Source organism: Telmatherina bonti, assembly GCF_933228915.1.
Source record: "Telmatherina bonti genome assembly, chromosome: 24".
Lineage (NCBI taxonomy): Eukaryota > Metazoa > Chordata > Actinopteri > Atheriniformes > Telmatherinidae > Telmatherina > Telmatherina bonti.
The window spans coordinates 20,705,011-20,727,380 of NC_136633.1; the positions used below are offsets into that span (position 1 = coordinate 20,705,011).

Here is a 22,370-nt window from a genome sequence, read left to right on the forward strand (position 1 = left end):
TCTGAGGGAATGATGCAAGAATTAAACTGTACCTTGGCTCTCCTTCCTGCTCCTGGGGATCTTCCTCATCATCCTCACTGCCGCTGTACTCATACTCGGTCTCATCTGTAGTGGTTAAAAAAAAAAAAAGGGGGGAAAAAAAGAAGAAGAAACATCGCTCTGCTCAGACACAAATGCCATGCTGGATTGAACGAGACATTATTGAATAAACTTAAATAAAGGTTTCTTCCTGTGACAAAACAAATAGAAAGCAGCTGCAGTAAGAAACGCACCCTTCTCGCCCCTCTTCTTCTTGGTCCGGTCGATGTGGTCCTTCAGCTGTATGCGAACTTGCCTCTCGTTGGGCTGGTCTCGGATGAAGGGGTGCTTCAGCAGCTGCTCTGTCGGGGGGCGCTGCGTGTAGTTCTTTACCAGACAGCTCTCGATGAAACTAAAGAACTTTTTGGACCTGGGGTGATTGCAGAGGAGGAATCAACAGAGAAGCCAGGCGTGACAGACACAAACTATACACACAGACAGAGTGTACCAGACGAATATGTCTGCCACACACAGCTAGAGCATTTATCCGGAAACTAAGTAAACTGGACATATGCGCAAGCAAGATTTGCATCCAAATTACACTCCTTCCGTGCATATTGGTGGCACTCCAGCTTGTCAACAGGATCTTTTTCAGGATTATGCACACAGACAGGCAGTGTCAAACCTTTCATGGCATATAAACTCCAAAAGCTCTAATATGGGACACACCACAGAGAAATTACCATCATTCCTGCACCTGCTGCTGTTCAAAAAGAAGACCCAAAAGTTAACTGACAAGAGCAAAACAATCCATTATTGCATGTAAAATGGATCTGTAACACTGTCATAAGAAAAACTCAATCCGACTAAACAAGAGTAAGCCCTCAAGTGCGGGAAACGAAGCAGGAAAACACAAAGGTTTGAGATATTTCTGCAGTGTGTGCGGCCAGGAGAGGCTGAGTCTGCCAGAGCAGGTGGACCACAGATGTTCAGCTCGGCAGAAAAAGCACAGAGGAAAGGCTGGGCTAAACCTCTGTGGCTGATAAGGCTCAGATAAAATCACAATGCACATGGTGCATACGAAGGCGAAAGCGGAAAGCTTAACATGAAATATCAGACAAAGTTGACATTTTAGGGTATAAAGAGGATTTTAAAAGGGCATATACTTTTATACCATAACATGCACATAGAAAACATCCTTTAGGGTGATACGAACCATTTTTTGGATTTGAGCCTCGGAGGAGGGTTTCTTGGAATGAGGAAGAGGGCACGCATGGGGTGCATGTCACAGAGAGCTGCAAGAGGAGTCCCCAGAATCATTAGGGATTCATGAAATTGAACATACAAAAATAAACATTTATAAAAAATTAAAAAAAAGAAACTCACGCGGTGCTCCTTCAGCCATTTCAATCGCTGTTATACCACAGGACCATAGATCACTCTGTAAAACAAGAAACGTCCAGCTGAGCAAAGCCACGAAAGCATAAGCACGGTGTGTTCACACCTGCTTTGTGCTGCAACATGCCAAATATTCCATGCTTGGAGAATCTTACTCTGTAATCATATGTAGCATCCGGGTTCTCATCACAGGCGATGACCTCAGGGGCCATCCAGTACGGGGTCCCAATAAAGGTGTTTCTCCGACCCACCGTCCGATCCAGCTGAGCACTTACACCAAAGTCCACTGGAGAGCGAGAGCGATCAGTTAAGTGTCAAATGTGTGATTGGCATTTCATGCCATGTTGCAGGTGTTTGGTACATATACAGACATTTTCAGGAACTTGTTGTACATTATACCTGTGGTATTTTCCATGACACCCCATGTCATGGAAAAACAGTAAAGTGTTACTTACCAAGCTTGACTTCAGCGTTCTCGGTCAGGAGGACGTTCTGGCCTTTAATGTCACGGTGGATTACATGGTGGGCATGTAAGTGAGCGAGACCCTGAGAAAGGCAGAACATGCGATGGTGACCAAAGACAAGAGGTGTCACTCCGATGAAACTTTAGATGTGAGTCGTAACTACTACTGTTATATTTTAGGGTTTCTTTTGGTTTATTTTATGACACTTTTAGAAAACAGGCCAGTTTTGGAACACAGAAAACTTAAACCTGCTTTTAAAGTTTTGTGGCAGCAAATAACTTTTTTGTTGTCACAAAAACGTTTTGGATACTCTTATAATTACATCCTGATATAATATTACTTATAAGCGTTTTTACAAACCGAAACAGGTAAGATACTAGATCTGTGTACGTTCTGCCCATAATTCTACATTTTTGGGGCAAACCCAGCTATTCTTTTAAGTTCTCTTTTGGACTTTTTCTATACGTACATAGTCGGTTTCACTCAACTTTTAGGGGTTTTCAAGAAGTAGAAGGACCTGGGATCAGGTACTTTTTTCATCTAGACCAGGGTAAAAAATGTGACGTTAACAGACCACTGATTAGTCAGTGAGTGATGTCACTGCATGAGTCATTTTTCTGCAAACCTGGCAACCTCAACAAGGCAAATGGTTGCACTGAAACCAACATTGCAGTATTTTAAAATCAAACTTCTTGAGTCCACACAGCCCTGCAAAAAACAAATCACATCAGCTGTGGTAGGAAAAAACAAGTAACCAGCCAGGTAGTGTGAAAGTGGCTGTCAAGTTTTATACATTTTCCTCTTAGTTTGATCCATCACGTTAGCAGTAATGAAGTGTGACACTTCTAATGTTAATGCTAAATATTGCGTTCAGCTCAAATAATCCCAATCAGGTGAGACAAGATGAGAGGAGCTCACTCTGAGGATCTCCCTGGAGATGTAGGCTATCCAGTCCTCCTTCAACTGGTTCCCTTTGGTGTTCTTAACCAGGTCTGTGATTGAACCAGCGCCACAGAACTCCATCACCAGCTGCAAAACAGACATGAATCTTCTTAAACGTCTTAATCCATGATGTATGAAACGGGGGAAAAATTACTTTAAGGAAGCTGATGTTAGAGAAAAACACAGACATTCACATGACATATTTTTCTATTCTTCTTCAATTTCTCAAGTAGACTTGAGCCTTACCCATAGCTGGTCATCATGACCTGGAGGGCTCTTCTTAATGAAAGCACCATAGTAGGTGGCTATGTTTCTGTGGTGGGAATATTTCTTCAGCATATTGATCTCCAGTTTAATTTCTTCCTCTTCATCCTACACAGATAAGGCATAGAAAGACATTAGGTAAAAAGGTGTTTGCTGGAAAATCAGTTGATATTGAGGGCCATGCCATACATACGTACAACAATGGAGACATTTGTCAGCAGGCATATGATTCCTTTGTTTAAGGATTAATGACGCATGAGAGAGCCGCAATGCAAGTTAAATTAGATTGATGGCTAATCCGCAAGAGATATACATTAGTATCCAGCTGATATCATCCTTATTAGGGCTGCACAGACGTGGAAAAGAAAGCCAAGAATGCTGACTTGAAACTTTACCTTTAAAACAAAGTAATTATTCAGGACTCATGACGAAGGAATGATAAATCAGATGGAAATGTAACAAAAACCAGAGATGATGCATCACAGAAAGAATGCAGATGTGTTTTATCTTCTTGTTCTTGATAAAACAAAATCCTTAAATCAGCTTGCAGATGTAGCAATTGTGCCGCATTTAATCTCTGTGGGAGACAACCTTTAGCGCAAATATTGTCCACTATCAACTCTTCATAAAAAAGGTCACAACTAGCTGCAGTGCAAACTCCCTGCTTGTACTTAATAGCAACTTGACACTGATTAGCAATGACACACTAATTGAACACATGCAAGGAAAAGCCTGCAAGTGCTTTGCTTTATGGTTACTCGACCTCTCGGAGAATACAGAGGGAGGAGGGGAAACAAAAGCAAAGGTGCACAGCATCATCACTGCTCAATCTTTTATCAAAAGTCATTCCAGCTGCCCCAGAACTGAACAGAACCAAGACAGAGTAAGATGGAGCGGAAAGGCCATGCTGAGTGTGCAGATTACTACATTTAACGGTGTGCAAGCATCGCATATAGCAAAATGGCAGTTGGCCATCTATGTAGCCGGCCATATTGCTGCTGCATGAGTTGACGTAAGCTTTTCTGTTGTGTGCACACACATCCCTAACCGTCCATTCTCCCCCTCTCTGCTGTGCAGCTGTTGAATTATCACACTCCCAACTGTGAAAGCCTCGCTGCCACAAGTCACATGGTGTCGGAAAGACAGAATCATAAGATGATGTGTGTCAGAGAGGAAGATCAAGGCAGAGAGGCTTTGGTCAAAAAACAATGGTGAGAATATGTGGGGGAAACAAAAAGCCTGATTTTACTAAACTGTGGTTCGAGGTTATATGTTCTAACCATATATTGTGCTTTATGCAGTTTTATTAGGACACTGACACTTTCTAGATCTATGATATACTTAAGTTATTTAAATTACTTCAAATGAAAGCAGACAAAAAAAAAGCCCATTTATGTTTTAATGTTCAAAAAAAGATCAAATATATTTTTAAGGGATTTTTTAAATACCCCAATCCAATCTCCAAAATGAGCCTGAGGATAAAGGGAACAAAAAAAGGCAACAACAATATGAACAAAAAGACTATAAGTTCAGACTGTCAACTATTATGGATCCATGTCATTACCTAAAGTAAAGTCTCCATTTTTAGCTCCTGAGCTGTATGGCAACAGAGACGAGGAGTGGAGGAGTGTTTGGTTGTGAGAATGTGGAGCAGGGATGGGAATGTGGGTCAGAGTGACCCTCAGTAGACCCACACGCCTGTGGATGAGCTCTACGGTCTCAGAGAACTATTACAAATTTACAAAGATGGAGATTTATTGTTTTAACCATAACGAGGTTGCATTTCTAAACAAAGCTCCGCAAAATAAGAAGTTATCATTTATACAATGTTTGACTGGGTGAAAAATATCAGTCAGTCACACAATGAATCATTCAATTAAATAAAACTTTATTATGGTCATAAAAGCTGTCTGGATATCTTACTGGCTCATACTTGTCTTAAAAGACATGGAACTGGTATCAGCCAGTGTTAAAACCTTAAGTGAAAATAAATTACCATGTCATTTTGACAAGGAATAAAAATCTCCAATTACTTCTAGTTCTTACAGTATCTTTTAGCAACCGCGTGGTTGTGTAGACACCTGCCGTGTGGCAAATCATCTCGATCTAGCCCAACCACTGTCTAACATGAATTACGATGTGCCTTAAGAGGCACTCCTGTATTTTCTAACAGTCCAGGTAATAGTTGGGCAACTATCTTGAGAACAACAAGTGTTCACAGGATGATGATTCATTCTGACGTAGGCTCATTTGAGGAGCGGCAACTGACAAGTCAGGGCACATGGGCTGCGACGCTGGCTTCTGCTGATCGCTGTGTCATGATGCATTCAGAGAGTGTGATGCACAATGACATGAAGGACTTTGCTCAATCAGGAAGTGCAACTTCAAATGTTTACCAAAAAGTACAAGCTGGTGTTCCTCTGTAATCTTGGCATTATCTGTGGTTGGCCCTTCTTCCTTTTACTGCTTTATTTATTTGCATAATGTAAATGGTGAATGCGTGGTGGTTTGCTTTGTCTCCTCTATAAATGGAAACTCCTCCTAGCCCTTCTAGCTACTAAATGATGCCAGTCGCCCCAAAAACACATCCTATTCCCACTACCTATTTCAAGCCATTTATTATGAGGGACATGAATCATTAGAAAATACCCTTTTTTTTTTTTTTTTAAAAATGCTATTACATGTTAATAAGCTGACATATTTCTGAAATATTCTGAGTGACTGCTATACATTTTACTGCTGAAGTATTGTATTGAAAAGCCTTACCTCTGTGACGTCCATGACTTTGATGGCAGCCAGCTGTCCCGTCTTGACATGTCGTCCCTGTGAAGACAACAGAAATTAGCATGTGCTACTATTTGGTAGGGACGATAAACCAAATGCAATTATTCACAAATTTCATAGATATAATAAGAAGATTCATGTTGCCTAATGTCACATTTACAAATACCGTGTTATGTCTAACCAATTAGGATACTGTACAAGAGGCATAGATCATTAAATCAAACGCTTCCAATCGATAAGCTAGAGGAGAGTTTGTTTGATTTCTGCACATATATCAAACACATATTTTGTTTGTACTTAATAGTTTATTTAGAGCCGAGTTAAGACACTTGAATCAATAACTCAGACAGGAGACTAATTGTCAACTGGTTTATGGCTTTTCTTGTAAAAAAAATTACATTTACTCTCTGCTCTGTTATGCTTTATTGTGAGTTTAATATCTATAAGGAAGAGCTTAACTGGCAGAAAAATACTGCAAACATCATATAAACTTTTTTTTTAACAAGGTTTATTGAAGAAGGAAAAACTTAACCATCAATTAAATCATTTTACACTTTTACCCAGTATGCTAAAAATTTTGATTTAACTCCTGGTAACAGCTGATATTCACCATGGCATCAGTGATGGAGATCAAATCGCGTCAAAGAATAGTCTCAAATCAGATGTATAAACAGAGCATACTGCATTGAGCATATGATTCCCAGCATTCCCAGCTCTCCTAACACCCTGCTACCACTCCTTACATAAACAAAGGACTGAAATAGAGGCCTCTCCACATCCCCTCCCTCCCTGAACAGTGAAAGGAGATAAAACATGGGACTTTCTTGGAGCTGGCTCACATGGGTATTCCCCTTCTGCTGTGGGACAACACTACAGTGACACTGCATCTGTACTGAGCACATACTCACACACACACACACTCTCTCACACACACACACACTCTCTCACACACACACACACACACACACACACACAGAGCAATATACAGACTTCATTTGTGATTTTAAGAGAGCAGCACCCCCTCAGCCACACCAACATTGTCATCTTAGCCAGTGCATTCCATAGTCAATTGAAACTGTATGGATTATGACAATAAATACTATGTAGGCTTAGGGGCCCCCTCTCCTCTCACTGGGCAGGAGAGAGGGGTGGGGGGGGGACGAGAGGGACACTTTACAATGACTTTAATCCTCTCCACTTTGATCCCAGGGGTTACCGCTGCAAAAACACTGGAGCTGACATTACAGCCGTCAGCTGCAAGCACACATGCAGCGTACCAAGCTGGGTTCACAGGTTACAGGTGTAACCAAGAAACTAAGCCTCACACCAATTCTGTCCATCATTATAACTTTATTCAACTTAAAAAAATAATTTAAAAACCGCTGACATCAATTTAATCTCTGAAAATAGGCCAAAAAAAAGCATTTTTTCACTGTAATTCTAACAAATGTCAGTTCATATGTTAGAAAATGCCCTGTAAATTAAGTGGATTAGGACAGTATTGCAGTAGTGAGTAAAAAGGCAAGCCAAACATGCCTACTGGTCATGCATCTCTATCAATAGGGGAGGAATGTCTCCTAGACACCATGTGAAAATTAAACTCATTTTACTGCATGAATCATAAATCCTGCTACTACATCACCCAAACACTCACAAAAGAGAAGATGCAAGACAAAATACATCTTTGTACCTCCTCTGTTAGTATTCGGCTACTGCAGCAGCAGCGGCCTTGACATTATTTTCATCGATGATGCATTGCAAAAAAAAAAGTTCGGGAACCACTGGGCTAATGGGACACGACTAAACTGTTGACAAGCCAAAGCTAAACATGGTAACTTCATATTGCCTTGATAAATGTGTTGAAAGCAACAGACAAAGTGAAATATATGCTATATTTCTTTTCTATTATTAAGGCCTCAAGGCTATTGTATCAATAGAACAAAACAACTGAGGGGGGGTACAAAATGACAAAATTGCCTGGTTTATATCCTAGTATGTACATTTATCTTCTTATCTAATGTATTTATCGTCATTGATATCGCCATTTTAGAATTACTTCAGCAGTATGGTTAAGTAGAGTTTTACTAAAGTAGATACAGGTTTGGAACTTTCTGAGTATTTCAACCACATACCAGTCAGAGTATTTTAAGAGGACTGAATAAACAAATTATACAAGTCTGAAAAATAGTCAAAATTTGTGGTATAAGATTCTGCTTTAATCTACATCAGCACATTTACTTTTAGGTAATAGTTTTTAGTTAGAGTACAATAAGTAAAAAAAAATAAGTGACACCAGAAGGTGTCACTTATTTTTTTAAAAAGTAAATAAAGACATTTATGTTTGTTTGTAATTTAATGTTTGCAAAACATATCTTGTAAATGAACTATGACTGCCGTTAATGCTTTAAACTTTAATCACTCACAAAAATCTACATTTAAAATCAGTATAGTTCAGGCCTGTTCTGTATTACATGCAGTCCCACAATGAATTAAAATAATATTTATAATATTTAAAACAGTAATAAAACAGTTATTCTCAGGTGAGGACATTCAGTCTTAGTTCATTTAAACTTTTATGTTTACAGTTACAATAAAACACGACAAAGTCAGCAATTAGCCTGAAACCTCTAACAGCTAATCTGCACTGACTTGCATGCCTGTCAGAAACTCATGTAACTGCATGACACCTTCAAATTAATATGTTCTGTTCACACCGAAAGTAGGACGTTAGAGCGTGTTTTATTAAACACCAAAACTCCCACTAAAACCAATCTGTTAAATGCTTGTCATTACTAGTAGCAGCATGTTTAATCTCAGTACTCTTAAGGCTATGATGTCTTCACAGAACTAGTTTTCCCAGTTACCATCATTGCTACCCGGGTGGAAAAAAAACATGCACGTTATTACAACATGAAGAGTCACGCTTTATTCTGCAAACTCTGCAGGATCCCATCGTCTGATAATTACAACTATCCATGGTATGAGTCTAATAAAACCCACAGAGCTGAACTGGAACCGATCCGTTGTCCTTTAGAAAAGTAAATTGAGTTTTCTCTTTTGCCCTTGAATTATTGCGTCATACTCAGAGACATATCTACATGTGTGATGTGGATAACATTAGGGGTGGGAAATCGGATAGAACAAAATCAGATATCTGGATTTTTTTGCTTCACAGTTTTAAAATTTGATTTTTTTTTTTTTAATGAATTTTTTTTTTTTAATGAATAAAAAAAATCCATGATAAAATTTGTCATTTTTAAAATTGTTTTTATTGATATTTTTAATTGTCCTGTTGGGCATTATAGCCGTAGAATAATGGTACAGTTACTGTGTTGTTTATTTCTCATTTAAATTAAGAAAAAAAAGTTTTGTACATTTTTTTTTCTTTGGTTTAGTCTACAAAAGTCAGCAATATTGTAATAAGAATTGTAGTTTAAATCGAATCCGCACCCGAACAATTAGAATCGAATCGGGACAAAAGCATACTGTCACAGCCCTAGTAAACATACATTTCTGACTGAGTGCCCCAATGAGTTGCGTTCCCATCAAGCCAGTAGATAATGGTCAAAACTTTGTCAAATTGTAAAAACAAGAGGGGCAAAGAGCAACGGGAGAAAAAAAACCCAAAAAACTTTTAAGCAACTTCAACAACTAATTGATCATAATATAGTTTACTATATTAATAATCCGATTGTCTCAGATCTACTGTGGTCCTAATGTGCCCTCCTGCTACGTGGCCCCTGAAGCATCCACAGACTGAGTGTAGGAGCCCTGAAGGGCCTCTTGAAGCAACCAGCTAGGCGTGGCTATAAAAGGGTTATCTGAGGCACTAGGTTATCATTCAGCCCTCCCTGGCCTCCATCTCCACTCCCTCCTCTTAACCATGGCCAGATGTGTTGCTGGCCACTCTCCAGCTCCGCACTAAACCACTGAATGACTGACTGCCTTAAGAGCCGCAAACATTAAGTTTAAAATCTACCATTTAACAAGATGCACTCCTCTATGAGAGGGCAATATCACTCTCAACATTAGAAAGAAGATAAACAAAGCTGCTCTTTATCAATGCTGCTAGCATGAGAGTAGTGTCAGCGCACTGCAGTTATGTTCGAGTGCAGAGGAGTGCTGCACCTCAGCAACTTCATCATGACTGACCACAGCCTTTTTCTTCCCAGCATCTTTTACATTAATGCACGATCAATCAAACTTGGCAACATCTTAATGTATACCGGCTCAACCTCGTTCTGCAGCAAGGCTTTCAGTGCACAACTGATTGCTCAATATGACTGATGTGCTTTCTGAGCACCCACATAGGTGCAAAACAAACTTGGTGTCATGTTATTAGTTCACACAGTTAGAGGGGAAAGAAAACTGCTGGATGTCATGGTATAGTTTTTCAAAAAGGTCACATGTGAAAGAGCTCCGACGAGGCAGAGCTGTGGAGATGACCCCCCACCTTCACCCCAGGTCACATGAAGATCTGAAGTGGCATTTGAACTGGCAGTGAGTAGAGGAGTGGAAAAAGGCGGATGCAGCAACACAAAGCAGACAACTCTATTTTCAGGCTTACTTTTTACACACAAACACACACAATCACATTCCTGCCCACGTCTTCTACAACATGCATGAGATAAATCCTGTGGAAAGAAGCGATCAATCAGCAGTAAGTAGCAGCACATGACATGTAGGCCCAATGCCTTGCCCCCTGCCTCTCTGGGCTCTTCAGCTTTGCTCTGCTGCAGCATACCAGCACACTGACCCAATTCTCACATGCAGTCTCTCGAGATAAAGGATGGAAGTGGCGCAGACAACGATGAGGAAGCAGAGAGACAGATGATGGTGCAAAGGGATGAGAAATGTGTGGATGTGAGCAAAAAACACACATGGAGAGCTGAAAGAGTCTGAAATAGGATGTCAGATGTATTGATCGCAGTGCAGCAGACTGCTGCTTTGACAATTTAAAGCCGGATGGTGGAAGATTTCAGCAACTCTTACAAGGTAGAAAAGTAAAAATGAACAACAAAACAAAATGTATAATCGTGGCTGTAAGTAGAGGTGGGAAAATAGAATCGAAAAATAGAAAATTGTGATTTTTTGTTTCACAATTTTAAAATGGATTTTTTTTTAAAAGAAATAAAAATAATCAATTGTAAAATTGTTGTCATTTTTATTGGTTTTATTGATCTTTTTACTTGTCTTCTTGGGCATTATAGCAGCAGAATGATGGTCTGGCTACTGTGTTGTTTGTTCCCCACTGAAATCAAGAAAAATAAGAGCAAAAAAAAGTTAAACATTTTTTTTGTTTGTTTTTAATCTACAAAATTCAGCAATATCAAACAATTTTGAGAATAACAATTTAAATCGAATCGGCATCCAAAAAAAACAGAATCGAATTGGGAGAAAAGCATATCGTCACAGCCCTAGCTGTAAGTATCAAGTGCATCAAGTTATTAATCTGCGGATTATTCATAATCGAAAGCGGCAACTGTAAACTTTAACCATCACATCCGATCCTTTTGTTTCATTCAGCTAACGATTAAAACGGAAGATTTCTGAGCAAAATGTGATCTTAAACAGAAACACAGACAAGTGACTGTCTCCTCTGCGAAGGTCTTTCTACTTCATGACAACACAACTGGAGTAAGGAAGCGGCTCAACGACCAACACTGGCATTTACACACTTCCACAGTCAAACACAGAAAGTTTTGTTCAGGCAGTGTGACCAAGTCAGGGGACGTTGCAGGTCTTGTGACACCAATTAGGGAGAGGGTCACTGTGGGGGAGATAGGAACAAAAGAGACACTCACTATGCAAGAGACGTGATCTCAGTTTGAAACGCTTCACACATCACTGTTCAAAATTCTGAATGCTTACACAGCATGTAGAGCTCAGAAGGCGAGAGGGACACGATATGAGACCCTAGCCCTTGTTGCAACGTAAGCAAGGCATTGGACACCCCGAGTGTGACCTGATAGCAACACAGCCAATCAGCAGCAAGGCTCTAGGGACCTTTACAAGCGAGCTCTATTCGAAAGTCATTAATTAGGCAAGCAGGAAAGATCTGCACTGCTGCGTGGTTCAGCCATGGCATTTAATCCACTGCACTGCAACATACCAACCACTACTTATGCCACCTTCTGCTGGTTTTTTCTTTCAGGTATACAGTTTTTTCCCGTTGCTTTCAGGTGATTTTTATTTACACATTTAAAAAAAAAAAGATCATTTTTATAAGTGGTGCTGTGTAAACTATCTGAGAATAAGTAGGTTTGGAGACTCAAGGAGGTATTTTTAACTCTTACGGGCGATAGTACACACACATGGATGCAAGCAAAGAGCAAAACTTCTCCATCTCAATCAACAGAAACCTGAAGGATTTTGCAGTGGTGCAAACAAAAGCTGGATTATATAGTTAGTTTTCCACTTTCGCATCAAGTAGCTGCTTCCTTTGTCACCGTTTTCTCAGCTTAACAATATCCATGTTGTTGTATCCTGCTGCTAATCAGCTCTTTCAGCACAAACACACGTCTTTTAAACATTTCTGAAAGGGAAGGCAGCTTTTCCAACACGAATGACAAAACTTTCTCACTTTACTTTTCCCCTTTGCTAATAGAGTTTACCCCTCCTCTATTAAATGTCCTGCCAGTTATTTACAACTTCATGTTGTACAACTTTGACTTTATTGCTGTGTATTGATACTTGATGGACAAGTATTGGATTATTGACAGGGATTTCTTTAAAATCCTGTATCTGTAAGGCCCTTCAGCAAACTGCTGGATAAGCTCTGTTCAAGTGCCTTTTGTGGATACCCTGCAGACAGCTGCACCGGGGTCGATGAGGATTAACCTGAAGTCAGGCAGCAGCATCTTCCACCCCCACTATGGTGAGCCGACTGATGCACCTTCTGTATTATGTTCAATCACTTGAAATGCATTTTTGGGCTTTTGCTTTTTTCTTCTAGATCACAAAATCATTATTTAAAAAAGGTTTTATTTCTTAACATTTAAATCAACATTAAAACAGCTAATTAACCATAACCACCACCCTGAAGTAAATACCAGTCTTCCCAGCAGCATATGGTAGTGGTAGGCATTTAGCAGATTGCATGAGAGCTTCCATTTCTTTTCTCAGCAGCCGCTCCCACCCCTTGTGCCCGTCAGGCATGACTTGCCCCCTGAGGACAACCCGTCTTTTTCTGAGGGCAAGGGCGAGGCTGCCACTGAGGCTGGGGGAGTAAACAAAGAGAGAAGATGGAGGACGAGAGCTACTGAACTGCTCCTCTTTCTAAAAGAAATGAGTCTACATGACTGAGTAAAGATAGAGGAAAAGCCTGTTGCGTGTAATGCATGTGCACATTAAATGGAGAAATTCTCTAATTCGCATTTCAGTGTATCACATTACATATAATTACATTACATAACATTCTGCTTGTTAGCATTGCTGCAGCATGATGTCACCATTTCTTGATTTCTCAACTATTAGCTGAATTTAACAGTACGATTAATTAATCCTTAAAAACAACTCAATATCTTCACTTTCCATAAAAGATTATTCATGAACCATTTCGACACAACTTCAGCACAGAATGACAGCAAAACAACGCCATCAACACGGCTTGTGTTGCTTTATTTTTGCTCCATGCCAGCAGCAGAACAGGTGTGGCAGACTGGGAAATTGTGACAGAAGAAGAGTTATTCCCTCCAAACAGATCAAGTCATCCTTGTCGGATTATTTTGGTTATACAAAATAAAATAACTAAGATGTCACCGAAGGGGACGGCTTGCCAGCCTATAAAGCTGCTATAAAAGAGTTGCAATGAAAGGGAGAGCATGTTTCACCACCTGCAGGACAACACCCCTGCTTTGTACCCCAAAGTAAATGTAGTGACAGGGTTAAATGACATAATATTGTTTAAAATTTTGCCATGTAATTAATTGTTTCAGAAATGATTGCGATAGACTATGAGTTTGCGCTAAGCAATTATTGTTGTCATTTTGAGACCATTTTCTACCAAAGTAACAATAATGCCATAATAATGCAAGTACACACTTTTAAAGATCAACAAATTTTCATTTCTAAAGAACATTTAGCTTGATGTGCAGAATAATTTATGTTCATCCAGTCCCCAGTCTGCTGAAACAGATCAGGATTTCTCCTAGGGTTTTGGCAATGTGGTTATCTGGAACATATGGTCTCTAAACACCATGTAACACAATTACATAGAGTATGGTCAAGCTCATACAATGGGAAATGTTTGAACTTGACCAGAGGTGGAATGGTAAAACTGAATGTCTTTGATCACCTTCAGTATGTCATTTTTCTTGTCATTGTAAAGTTGTGGAATTGCTGTTTGTAACATGAATGTTCATCAAGGCAATTCATACTGGCTGTGAAATGTTTGCAATACTTTTCAAAATGTCGCCTTTTTCACAATATTGAAGGGCAGCATGGCTTTACCAACCACACTGAGTCCACACCACGTTGCACTGTCCTGTTTGTGTTTATCTGTCGGTTAAACACCACAGTGATCGTGGACTGTCGGGATAATGGAGCTAGCCTGTTTGTAAAGGTCTTTTTTTCCCAGCTAGGATAAAACTGTTGTTGATGATTGTGTTTTAAGTGCAGATGGAAGCTTGTTGTGTTGCTGTGTGTAGTTAATTTTGTCTTCCAACAAATGCCATCTCTCATTTTGGGTGAGAGATTGAGCAAGGGTGGAAAGAAAAACAAATGAAAATTGTTGCGCCCAGCAAACTTATTGTGCACATTTTTTCTTATCGTGCAATTGACTTATTGCAACAGGCCTAAACACAACATCAAATTAAAAGGTTAACGTGTTGTTTGCAGTGTGTACAACACGAGTTGGATTTCAGCGCAATGAGACAAGTTAGGCATCACTTGCATTACGAAGATGAGCAAAAACATATTTACTAAAGATAAATTTCTATCACTGACCTAGGGCAAACAATTAACTTTATCTCTTTATTCGGACTTTTTTTTTTGACAGAGCGTCGCTTTTCTAACAAAACTAATAGAAAGTATCATTTATATTCAGTTGTTGTTCAGTATTTGTGGGATTTTACAAACTTATAATGTTGACAAATTAACACATAATCATAATAAAATTGGATAACCGTAATGATATCTGTGAAAATCATCAGATTAAGAAAATTCTGAATCATAATATCCCTGATGCAACGCCACCCAGGCGATTTTTAACAACCTGGATGAAACAAAGAAAGAAGGGCATGAAAATACTGGTGGGTACAGCCTTGGCACACCCAGAGGATGCATAGCAGGCAGGTCAGTCGGGGCACCGGCAACTCAGACCCGACTATATATGGCTAGTCTGTGGGGCAGAAGAAAGCTTCCCTGTATACCACGCTCAGTTTAAAGAACTGTGTCTTTTTCTGCATTATCATTAGTCTGAAAGTTGTTGTTTTTTTTTTAATCCTTCCATCCAAAGAGGCAGCCGAGAGGGCGGACTAAGCCACCTGGCCCAGCACCAAGAGATAAGAATGGAGAGAAGCTCAGTGAGGATCTTTGTGTAATGGAGCAGCATGTTAAAGCAGCAAGGCTGTGTTTTAAAAAAATACTTTAATCGTTTGAGACAATCTGAGTGTATCAGACAAACATGTAGCTGGTTACTTCCTGCTTTACCTGCTGGTTATTAGATTACCTGAAGATGATTTTTTTTTTTTTTTTTATCTAGCTTTTTCACCTCATGCCCCTCTTACTTTTCATTTTAATGAATCTATTTAAATGATTCTAGACACGAGTGTGTTGAATCTGCTCATACACCCCAGCTTTCATTCTGATCAGCCAGCTGGCCAAAGCTAAATTAAGTGATTTAAAACATGCTTTTTTAGCCTCAACGCAATTTTCATTATGGCTGTCAGTCAAAAACCAGAACTGCTGTGCTGTGTTTTCAGAAGTTGACTGTAATCTGGCACCTCTCCAGGCTGTACGGCTGCCCTCTTGGCAGAGCACGCAGCTTGAGAGAGCCAGCAGCACAGCGTGGCCACAAAAACCTTGACATGGCATTTAGAGTCTTGCAGGACAGATTTCTTCCTTTAATTTTCTGGGATAAACTATAAAACCTGTGAGTGGTAAAAGCGTTTTTGTTCAGATAGGTAGTTATCGGATGTCCCCCGTCATTTGAGGTGACAAGGCTTTGGCGCAGTAGATTTCCAAATAAACATTTTCTAACAAAATTGTAAATCTGTGAACACATGTGTGAGTAAATCATGAACTATCTCATTAAAACTAAATGAACGAGGATACGTTTGTGGCCACTCATGCAAATCCAGAGGATTCATTCATTTTGCAAGTGCTGTTTTCTGAAACAAATTTATATTCATTTTGCAAGAAAAATGGATATAAATGGATATAAAAAAGAAGAAGGAAGTAAAAATCAAACTAACCCACCTGACACAGACTGTCAAACTAAAAGAGAAAAGTCTATAAAGAATCAAAAGTCACCAAATATCAAAGAATGAAGAAGCTTGGTCACATGGTTTTATCTCAAAAGGGGCCTTGCAAAGTGTGACCGAGTACCGGACAAAGCAGAAAGGGCCTCAGAGGGAGACAAAACTCCACCCCGTTTTCAGCTGAGAGGGAGGCTGTTGTGATTATTCAGTCGGTTGGACTTTGAAACCCCCGCAGACAAGCACCTCCTTTCTGCGGATCTAACTGATGGACGGGCAGACAGACCCAAATGAGCATGGAGACAAACTGAGCTTTGTGAGAGCGGTGGGGCAGGTTCTGTCTGGCACTGGACAGTTGCTCTTCTATCAGCTGCAGCCACCTCCAAACCACCCCTTCTCCCCAGCCCCACTGGGCTAACACCCAGGCCGCATGCTCATCTGGGTCAGTCACTGTGATGGCTGATACGCTGATCGACAGCTGATCAACGGAAAGCTACTGCAGCAACGCGCCAGCGCTGGGCCCCGACTTTGCTGGAGACTATGGCTTATCTAGTGCAGGCTGTAACTACTGTCTTTGTGTCAACTCCAAGCTAATCTGACAGCCCTCTCTTCTACAAGCTCCAGCCTCATACAGCAGCATTTGCAAATAGAATTAACACCAAACAGCAAATGGAAGGAGATTAAAGGGACAAAAAAAAAAGGGAGAAGCTGTAATTCTCTGTCCCATACGTCTAGCTGGAAACCATGTGGTGGTTAAGATAGAGTGAAAAATCGTGATTCCTGAATGGTAGTCACTCTTTACAGGGATGGTTATCAGGTGTAATGAGCACATACTAACAAGGGCTTGCTTTAGGACTTGAAGCTGGGAAGAGATGCTGGGAGTTCAGTGGGCTAAAGGGGATTGGATGCAGGTCACTAGAGCACTGTGAGCTGTCAGAATTTAATTCTCAGCTTAGCTTTTGTTTTTTGGCTAAACTTCTAAAACTATTAATCAATGCCATGCTTGGCAAACTAGACATCCACACTGTTAAATGACATTTAGCAGTGGCTGCAAGAACATGGACATGTTACTCTCCAGCGTTTCTTGACTTCTATGCAAGCCTCACTCTCCCTCCTTGGTGGTGTCTTTCAACAGGGGCAATGCTGAATTTCAGCGGGGAAATGTGACACCAAGAGCAGATGGTCCAGAGAGTGGGATTCCGATTCACTGAGCTGGGAGGAAAAGTCCTGATTTAAGCATGTTATGAAACCTGACTGTCGTGAAAAAGGAAAAAAAAAAATTAAAGGCAGGCATGCTTTATCTTAAGATAGTGTCTCCATGCTTGCCTCATCTAATTTTCCGTAAGGCAAGTGATGCAAGGTAGGTGATGCATCACACTTCAGAAGGTCTGATTCAGCCCTCACACAAAGCTCTCAGCTGGACTGGTAACAATAAAACTACAGCAAGAAGCTCAAATGCTAGATGTATCTGCTTCTTTCTATTTAACATTTTCCCATGTGGTCTAACAGCATCTAACTTAATGTTCCTGGCTTTTAGACTTGGAAAAGAAAAAGAAAAATGTATGCTGAGCCTCTATGAAAACAGGACAGGCCATGCATTGGCCTCCAACCAACCTTGTATACTTGTCCATAGGTGCCATTTCCAACCACCTCCACGAGCTCAAATATCCCGGCTGGATCCTAAGAAGAAAAGCACAGATAGTTTACATATTTTAAAACAATGTTACCTTTTTTAGAAACCCATATAATTATTAGCAGTGTCCACTCTGATCCAGCTGTTGCGCCCTGGTCTTCCCTACATGCCAAATGCATCTCGAACAAAGGAAAAGCAGACACTGGCAACACCTCGCTGTGGCTCAGCGGTCATTTTTCCACCACTTCACCACCAACAAGCAACACCAAACACCAGGCTGTAACTTTCTGTAATTAACGACACTGAAATGTGTCTGTTTGACCGAGAAACTTCAAGCAAAAGGCAGCAAAAGAGGAGAAAAACATCGGCTCCGGTCGGCAGCACTCACCCGCAATGAAGCCAAGTCTATGTCTACTAGACTTTTAGCTGGAGAGTCGTTCGCCATCTTTCAAATAAAACCCGGGTTTTTCTTTGACTTTGTAAAAAAAATGTCTGCTGTATCATCTGCGTGGGCTTCGTGTTATATATTAAACAGAGGTTCCGGGTTTTCCTTGCAGCAGGGTCCGCTCTTCAGCAGTAAATGCTTGGGTCTGGCTACTCCATGTTGAGGTGGCAGCGGGCTCCCTGTTCACTGCCTCGCACTTCTTCTTCCACTGTCGTCAAGAAAACAGCAATTCTCACACTTCCGGTTTCCTGTTTCAAAATTAAAGTCTCAGATTTGTTTAATAAAATAAATATATTTGGCGATTTGGTTTCTTTTTTTGTTTTGTTTAATTAGTTTACATGTAACTAAAGAAGTAAGACAAGTTTCACACAGATCTGACAAACTGCACAAATGACAGAACTCCCCAAAGAGAAACAAAAGAAAAGAAAATTTAAATAAATCAAACTAGTCAACACTGACTTTATTGTTTCTTACTGCTAGATCAGTGTTTTTCAACCTTTTTTGAGCCAAGGCATCCTTTTTTCTTTTTTTTTTTACTGAAAAATCACAAGGCACACCACAAACCAAAATGTTTGGGTTTTTTGTATTTTTTTAAAGTCCATATAACTACTACAAAGTCCATCTCATTAAATCCTCTTGAATAGACATCAGATAAACACAAGAAGGAATTTTATTGTCTTTCCTTTTTGGATTTTTGGACCTTTTCCTTTTTGGACCTTTTTGGATGAACACAGAGCTGCTTTTTTAGACCAATTAGGTGAAAGTGGGTAATTTCTCACGGCACAGTGGTTGAAAAACACTGGCCTAGATAACTAGGTGACATCTCAGTATTTGTTTTATTTTCATTTTGCATTATTGCACTAATTTTTTGTACAGTATGAAATCATCTTTCTTGAAACTGTATGACTTTGCACTTTTTGCTGAAGATAAATTTGCAGCATATTTTATGTATCCATTTCTAATCTTTTTGTCCTTCTCTTATATTATGTTCTTGTTTTTATTTATACATTTTAATCTGTCTATATCTCCTCGCTTGCCTGAAACATGAACTGCAGATGGAAACTAAATAGAAAGCTGTTATGTGGTCTTAAAGTTTTTATTGTACATGGTTCCTGAAAAACAAAGATTTGAAAAAAAAATGTTTTTATTGTTGATCTGTGCTTTTCTTAAGGGTATTTTACCTCAGGTAATTTCTCAGAGAAGCCTTACATCTGAGTTTTCCACAAAAAGTAAGAAAATTTGTGTTTAGACTCTGATGTATTCAATTTAATTGTATCAATGCTGCATCAAACATCTTTGGAAGCTTCTTTCTTTACAAGAAATTATAACTAGTAAAGATCAAGTTTCTGTGGAATGAGCATTACAGCTAAATGTGTTTGATATCACATTAACATGAAATCAAGTCCTAAATTCTGGAAATACGGGATCACGGCTGGCCCCTGAACCTCAATCTGATGTCTTTCTATAAATTACATCTGTGACTGACACACATCTGGAAACACTTGAATTTTAAAACAAGAGTATATACTAACAAGAGAATATTGCAGGGGATTGTGACACATTTTTTGAGAAATAACCATCCACGTATTTAGCTCTGCTGTTCATTCTACAGAAAGATCCTTACAAGTTATACCTTATCATAAAACCACATTTTAATCCGGCTTTCCATCTATGCCTATAATGTAAAACACCTTGCTATTCTTAAAGGGAAGAAATAACCAACTAAAGATTCCCATACTTTTAGTACTTTCCATAATAGTACTTAATAGTTTAGGATACTTGTAATTTTGTATTATATCATATTTGCAACATCTTTTTTCCCCAATTACTGACTTTGTATCAGATTCAGGTAGTTTAATGCCTCTTCTTGGTTGCTTGGTGTGTAATTTTGGCAATTTTGAGTATGAGTATTATAAACTTTTTTTTCCATATTGGCTATTTTGTTGTATTTGCACTTTTTTGTTTACATGTTGGAGTATTTGGGGGATGCGGCTTTAATTGTTCTGCATCTGTACATCCGTTTTGTTTTTATTTATATATGACATCATCTTTACTTTAATTCTGAAAGGAAAACGGCTTCACTTCCGCTTTCCTCCTGCCTCCGTCTGTGTCGCTTTGCTCAGTTTTGCTTGAGAATCGCACAAACACAGGAAGCCGGCTCGCTACAGACAGAAAGAACAAGGATGGGCCTCCACACAACACGCGTGGATGCATTGGTGATCATGCATGGTCCAATCTGTGACCCACCTAACCACCATCAGCCTGCACACACCAGTGTTTACACAATGCACACAAGCTGTGGGTTAGGTGAAGCAGTGGCAGACAGGAGCGTGGAGCCCCCCTCAGCATCCATATGGACATGCGCATGTTGAGACCTCAGTGTCAATATTGGTAATCATGGGTGTGGCAGGTGAGCAGTCTCAGGAGTGATGCTGTATTTGTTCTTACAGTGGACACCTTAGAAGAAATAAATCAGAGGAGGAGGAGGGCAGTTAATTCTCTCACATTTAGGTATTTGGCAGTGAAGATTTGCAGATTTGTTCCTGAAATATTAATCAGCCTAAGTTGAAAAGCTTGCAGATCAATGCACAGGCTTTAGGGTTTGCAAAACCTTGTGAGCAGTGAACCAAAGAGTGTATACTTCAAACCGCAATGTGTCTCTCCTCATGCATGTCTATCCTACAAAATATTGCCTATACAGCTAAAAGTCACACCCTGGATCTGCCCAGACAACACCAAAAGCAGCTGCAGTGCCCTAGTTTTGATAACTATGTGAAATGTCCAAACAGGGAAAGCTAATCTGTTGCCTAAACAAACTGACAATATGCAAATGACAAGACAGGACAAACCAGTCACATGGCACGAGAGAAGACGCCCGACAGCAGAGAGAAACACAAACAAGAGCATGTGTGAGCACAACGCTTTACCAGTGTAACACTTAAGATACTTAACTAAAGCTCAGCAAATCAACTTAAATCAATCTGCCAAGAGGTAAGCTTGGATATTTGACACAGCAAGTGTAAATCCTGTCCCACCCCGCAGCTGGTGGTGAGACGCTCGCTGCTGACGTATGACTATGATGTGTTCATTCTGCCCTTGTACCTGCAGTTCAAATGTCCCTGCAACAAGCCTGAGTGGTGGCATTTAGGACAAGGGTCCCTCAAGGGTTGTGGATTATCATATTTTAAATACATTACTGCCACCTTGTGGATGTTTAATACTACCAAAGGAAGCGCACGTGTGAGATGTTTTGGATATGGAGATATCAGCATAAGATGGTTTGGGTACGTAGAGATGTTGAGGTTGCAGGTACCAAGCAGGAAGCCAAGAAGACAAAAATGAATATTGGGTGTAGAGAAAGAAAACAAAAATATTCATTTTTGTCTTGTTTGTTTTCTGCTTGGTACCTCCAACCTCAACATGTCTACATACCCAAACCATCTTATGCTGATCTGACTCCGAAACATCTCACATGTAGAGATGTTGAGGTTGGAGGTACCAAGCAGGAAGCAAAGAAGACAAAAATGAATATAGGGTGTAGAGAAAGAGAAGATGAAGATAGGCGGTGTAAGAGAAGAGATGCAGTGCATGGGGTTAAGATGGAGGCAGATGTTTGACAAGGCAACCCAGAAATGGAAAAATAACCTCAAATTTTGTTAATTGTTAGAGATTTAAGATCATGACGCTGCTCATAAAATCCCCTTTTCCAAGAATTGCCCTCCTCCTGACAAATATGAGCAACTGTTCTGCAATAAAGAAAGATTCAAAGCAGGAAAAACCTACACTCCGAGACAGCACACAAAATTTGACGAGCCAATGCAAATTTTGATCTACTTTTTTTTTTTTTCTGGACACTTTTGTGGGTGCTGATCCAGAATCTAGAGCGAGGGCGACTCCAAACCTAAAAGACCTGGACACTGTTGCATTAAAGTTATGGAAAATCCCAGAAGAGGCATCGAAAAGGAGCAGAAGGAAGCTTTAAATAATAGATGACAGTAACAAGT

At 39.9% G+C, this 22,370-nt stretch overlaps 1 protein-coding gene across 2 annotated transcripts in view; it reads right to left on the reverse strand.

Annotated features, from left to right (window-relative positions):
* The window catches only part of LOC306773813 (mitogen-activated protein kinase kinase kinase kinase 4-like), a 33,078-nt gene extending 14,558 nt beyond the window's left edge, over positions 1-18,520 (reverse strand). For both annotated transcript variants that reach the window (XM_079263733.1, XM_079263732.1), the window contains exons 1-11: positions 18,310-18,520; positions 17,903-17,968; positions 5,853-5,909; positions 3,069-3,194; positions 2,799-2,909; positions 1,872-1,962; positions 1,572-1,702; positions 1,405-1,459; positions 1,235-1,313; positions 273-448; positions 33-105 (exon numbers count right to left, since the gene is read on the reverse strand). In XM_079263733.1, coding sequence (XP_079119859.1) covers positions 33-105; positions 273-448; positions 1,235-1,313; positions 1,405-1,459; positions 1,572-1,702; positions 1,872-1,962; positions 2,799-2,909; positions 3,069-3,194; positions 5,853-5,909; positions 17,903-17,968; positions 18,310-18,366 — 1,022 coding nt within the window. In that variant the 5' untranslated portion in view covers positions 18,367-18,520. The remainder of the gene's footprint in view (positions 1-32; positions 106-272; positions 449-1,234; positions 1,314-1,404; positions 1,460-1,571; positions 1,703-1,871; positions 1,963-2,798; positions 2,910-3,068; positions 3,195-5,852; positions 5,910-17,902; positions 17,969-18,309) is intronic.
* Positions 18,521-22,370: the final 3,850 nt, after the last annotated feature.